At 39.7% G+C, this 4,715-nt stretch overlaps 2 protein-coding genes across 2 annotated transcripts; both read left to right on the top strand.

The window, feature by feature from the left end:
- Window positions 1-900: 900 nt before the first annotated feature.
- Window positions 901-1,491, top strand: LOC108056927 (uncharacterized). Its single transcript, XM_017140967.3, has one exon. It carries the CDS (start codon window positions 901-903, stop codon window positions 1,333-1,335), a length of 435 nt encoding a protein of 144 aa, XP_016996456.2. The 3' UTR covers window positions 1,336-1,491.
- Window positions 1,492-1,715: 224 nt separating this feature from the next.
- On the top strand, window positions 1,716-2,975 carry LOC108056934 (uncharacterized). The gene is made up of 2 exons (XM_017140976.3): window positions 1,716-2,364; window positions 2,428-2,975. The coding sequence occupies exon 1, from the start codon at window positions 1,819-1,821 to the stop codon at window positions 2,233-2,235; it is 417 nt and encodes a 138-aa protein (XP_016996465.2). The 5' UTR covers window positions 1,716-1,818; the 3' UTR covers window positions 2,236-2,364; window positions 2,428-2,975.
- The last annotated feature ends 1,740 nt before the right edge of the window (window positions 2,976-4,715 follow it).

Consider the following 4,715-nt stretch of genomic DNA (forward strand, 5'->3'; position numbering starts at 1 on the left):
TTTGCACCTGACCATGCCCGAAATTCAATAATAATAATTGATTGCTTATTACAAACGCACTGCATATGTGCCTCAAATTTATGGGGGAAATCGAGGGGCGGAATTTGGGTGGCTTTTGCTAATATTTACGCATTAGTTATTTGGCGATATATGAAGTATATGACCCCCCAAAATCCACCCTGTAAATGCCGAATAACCAGCACACCTGCACAGACCGAAATCATCATTAAATTTTAATGTTTTCATTTCGGTTTTGTGCACGCAACAATTTTAATTATTAACTTTATAATTATGCAAAATCACGAATTACATTAGAATCACTTTGTTATGCCGATTTGGTTTACGGTCGCTTTGAGCTCGAGTTCGAGTGAATTGCGAGCTGATGTGGCACTTCTAATCAAGACTCAGATGGTATGGCCCCACCTCCTGGGGAATGCAGGCACAATTATTAAGCCCTTTGGAATTCAATAATCAACTGAATGTAATAATAACGCAGAGATGGTAAATTGAAAATATTTCAGAAATTGAACTGAAAAATTATTGGTAGATTTAATAAATATATATAACAATATTTTATTAGAAAATAAAGAATAGCGAAATGCAATACAGTAGGTATATATATAAAGAAATTCAATAACTTTCAGTTATTAAATTTTTTTTAATATTTAATTTTAGAGAAATCACAATTCTTCTTTGAGAGTAAAACTTATATTTTATATTAATAAATTAATTATTGTTAAGTTTTTTTTTAGACTCTCCAGGGTTCTTAATTGGTGACTTGTGTTTGTTTGTGAGCCAAGGGAATAATTCTGGGAAATACCCTTTACTTTGGAGCGATAAGTGGCCTCTATAAAGTCAGCTCGCTCGATAAAACCGCTTTAGTTGAACAAATTCCGTGAAATGGAGTACCAGTTCGTTTTGAAGTTAGTACTCGTTTTGCTGTTTGGAGCAGTTCTGCCAGCTCAGGCACAAAGGTTCCAAAACTCCCCTAGTTCCTTGGGCAGCACACTGGAACCCATTTCCACCAAAGTGCTGATCCTGTCCAGCGTTGTAGTCCTGACTTTTGTTTGGCTGGGATGCGCCTACTTCATGGCCAATCGTCACCAGAAGGCAGTTCAGTATCTGCAAAAACAACTCGACGAACTTTGGTTGCTGCAGGCGAAGCCATCCGTCTGGCCACATGCTCCCTTCATCCCGAATCCCCGGGAGCAGAATCCGCCGGAGTATATTCCGCCCAAGGATCCGCAGGAGCAGGAACAGGAGGCCATCGAGGCGGAGGAAAGGGCCGAAAAGGCTAGGGCATTTCTGGAGGCCCGAAACAGCGAAAAGGAGTGAAGAAAAAGGTGAAAAATCATTGTTTTTCTATGAGAAATAATGGTAGAAAGTTAAAAGAAATAATGGTTTAATGTTCTACCAAAATAACATGAAATATATTTATTCAAGAATTTTTTTTAGAAAGAAACCATTAAAAACTATAAACACTTAATTATATGGAAGCTATGAAAGGAGCAAATTAATTTTGCAAAGATTAATCATATGTTTATCGGTATTTTTGTGTCTTTGAAATTATATTTAATTAAGACACTATATTTAAAAAATATTAACAAAGAATATACTACATGAACAAGAAAAAAGTGATTTTACACCAATAATTTCATAATGGAATATAAAATATTTGCCGATCCTTTTCTTAAAATATCATTTTCGGATATTTTTCTTAAAACAGTAAGCTCTGTCCCAACCCTTAAATTTCGTGATTATTTTCAAAATTGTGTAGAGTTTAGAACATGCCTTTCGGTTTGTGAGCAGGAGTGCGAAATGTTGGTCCACCTGATGACCCTGGGCCTCGGCCTCTTGGTCCACTTCGTCCTGGGGATATCGGGGGAGTACGAGGCAGCGAACTGCTCCAATCCCTTCACTGAACTCACCGCCTGTGGCAGTTTCTCCCCGAACGGATGCTGTGCCAAGGGATGCGTGAGGAACCTGCGGGGCAGATGCGTCCAGGAGCAGTGCACGTCGTCCTGGACCGCCTGGCTCCGGAAGCCGGTGACCATGAGCTGCTACTTCCACTGGTTCCTGCTCATCTTTGCCGCGATCATCACCGCCATCATGATGGGCCTGGTGGTGTGCAACGTGGGCTTCGAGCTGAGGCGCTACTTTCGGCAGCGGAGGGTCGAGCGGTTCAGGCGCTTCAGGGACCTGAGTGGCGTCTCCATCGGATCCACTCAGTGCTAAGGGGAATCAGCACGTGTGTGTGGGGATAAGTACGGGAAGTGCCCGAGGGATTTGGCCATAATCTGCAATACATTAGCGGCAGCTTTGCTCTGGATTCCAATTCAATTCTTTGGGTTTTGCCCGGGCCATGTAAGCCATGTAAATTACGATTCGCCACCTCGGAAATCCTATTAGTAGTTAAAACCTGATTAGGAAATACTTGCGGCCGAGGTTCGCTTTTGGGATGCTCGCATTTGCCGAAAGCAAATAATAATAAATGGCTCCGCAAGCGAAATGCTTTGTGGATGTGGCTGAGCATGTGGATGTGGATATATGCCCTCCGGGGTGACACCTCTCTAGTCGAAGGTGATGCCGGAATTTAGATGGCGACGGAGCCGAGTCAAAGGTGCAATAACCCAACCGAAGGGGCACATAAAACTAAATGGCTGCGGGTTGCGTTGGCAGTCCTCTCGAACCCAAAACCCCAACCACCATTGAACCCCCGACTCCTTTCCCTTGGAATTCAGTTGCTATTGCGGTGGAGATAACACCCATAAGGGTACACTCAAGTTCACTAAAAGAGCAGCGAATGGTAAACTAGGAAAAATCATGTGAATATGGCTTGGGAAAATATATATTTGATTATAATTTTTTAAATTAAAAACAAAACAAAAATTCCATAAACTTTAATATTAAATAACTCGAACTCGTAACTATACAGAAAAAAAATTGTATATGAAATGGGGTCATTTCTATTAGATTAATGCCAAATTTATGATTCAAACTTATTAACTTGATATTATATCATTTCATAAAAAGCTATAAAAAAAACTGCTTTAAAATGTCAAATATAGTATTTTTTTAAAAATTATTCTAAAATAAGAAAAACATAATCTTAATTAATATCAAAATGATATGAACAACTTGAACAACTGCACATATTTATTTATTATTTATTGCAAAATAAAAATATTTATTTCCAAAATATTTATATATATTTCTGACTTTATTCCCTAACCCCTGCTGTTCAGATATAAATGTATATACTTTTAGTATAACTGAAAGTCAGTCAGGCATGCAGCCAAAGCTAAACGCGCTGCCAACCGCGCAGAAAATGAAATGGAAAATATTGCTGGGAGCTGGTGGCTGTTAGCTGTTGGCTGGGAAAAGGGAAAATAAAAAGGAAATAAACGAGCCAAAAAGGAAAAGCTTTGCGAAAAGGTTGCCATGTGTGCGATGGGGGGGCTTCAGGTTTCAGGTCCCGGGTAGCAGATTTAGAGGTTGCTTATGTGTGATTTAGTACAGCATGCGCGAATATGGCGGCGATAATTCTTTAAAAATTGGAAATTGTTTTCCAATCGATTTCGCATTTAGCCAAAAAGCACTCAACACAAAGACACAAAACGGGAGGGCAGACGACCGAGTGTCTTTTATAAACTTGTGTAGTTGGTGGTTCGCCGTTCACATATGGGAGCATACAGATACAAATATACATATACAGATACAACCCCCCGCACACTTTCGACTGACTCTGTATTTATATTTGATAAAAATGTATGAAAAATACAATATTTCGTTATTTTTCACCTGGCTGCAGCTTTGAAAAGGATTTGGCAGCTGAAATCATGGATTTGGATTTGGCTTTGGCATTGGCTTTCCTATGTAGTTTGTTTATTTCCCTGGCTTGTCAAGTGAAAAGCGTTTGAATGAATTTTGGGAAGGGGAAGGGGGAAAAGTAAGGGCAAGGGCTTGGCTGCCATAAAATGCAGGAGCAATTAAAGTTGATCTTTTAGATTTAGGTAGCATACATACAGAATATAAGGGGTGAACCATTTATGTTATAATGGAATCCAAAATATTTTAAGATTACTTAAAAATATAAAAATTTAAAAATTCTCTCTTTAAGAAATATTTGTATACGTTTTGAATTTTATAATATTTTCTAATATTTTTTCTCTCTGCACTAAGCTAAATCAAAGGCAACTGACTCCTTTTAACCACATCAACCGCCCATCCTCATTCAGCCAAGTTTATATAAAAGCGATTCTCATTTCTTGATGCTCGTAAGCAACCAAAACATTTTCCCTCATTGTACGAGTTGAGTCCTGGGAGTCCTGCACAAAGGACTACAATGGGCACAAAAGGTTAGGTACACACACACACAGATAGCAGGGGGCGTGTTTCGGTTTATTCGGTTTGGGGTGGACCCAAAAAGCAACGTTCGAAGGGAGTGGGCGATTCGTGACATATTTTATTTGCACAATGACAATACGAGTTACTCGACAGGGAGAAGGGGGGTGGTGGGAGGTGGAAGGACACCCGCAACCCGCCATTACACAAACACACCCTCTTCCCTGCCACCCCACCCACACCATCCCACAATTACAGTTACAGTTGGGAAAAAGAGAATAGGACGGGGTAAAAACAGAAGCAGTAGCGCACAAAGTAGTAAAATAAGTGCAAAGGATAATGCGAATTGAAATGACAAAACCCGGAATAAT

This window comes from Drosophila takahashii, chromosome 3R (assembly GCF_030179915.1).
Source record: "Drosophila takahashii strain IR98-3 E-12201 chromosome 3R, DtakHiC1v2, whole genome shotgun sequence".
Classification (NCBI taxonomy): Eukaryota; Metazoa; Arthropoda; class Insecta; order Diptera; family Drosophilidae; genus Drosophila; species Drosophila takahashii.

Excerpts from the sequence above, each read along its gene's own strand:
- LOC108056927 (XM_017140967.3), top strand. The coding sequence starts at position 901 with ATGGAGTACCAGTTCGTTTTGAAGTTAGTACTCGTTTTGCTGTTTGGA.
- LOC108056934 (XM_017140976.3), top strand. The coding sequence starts at position 1,819 with ATGTTGGTCCACCTGATGACCCTGGGCCTCGGCCTCTTGGTCCACTTC.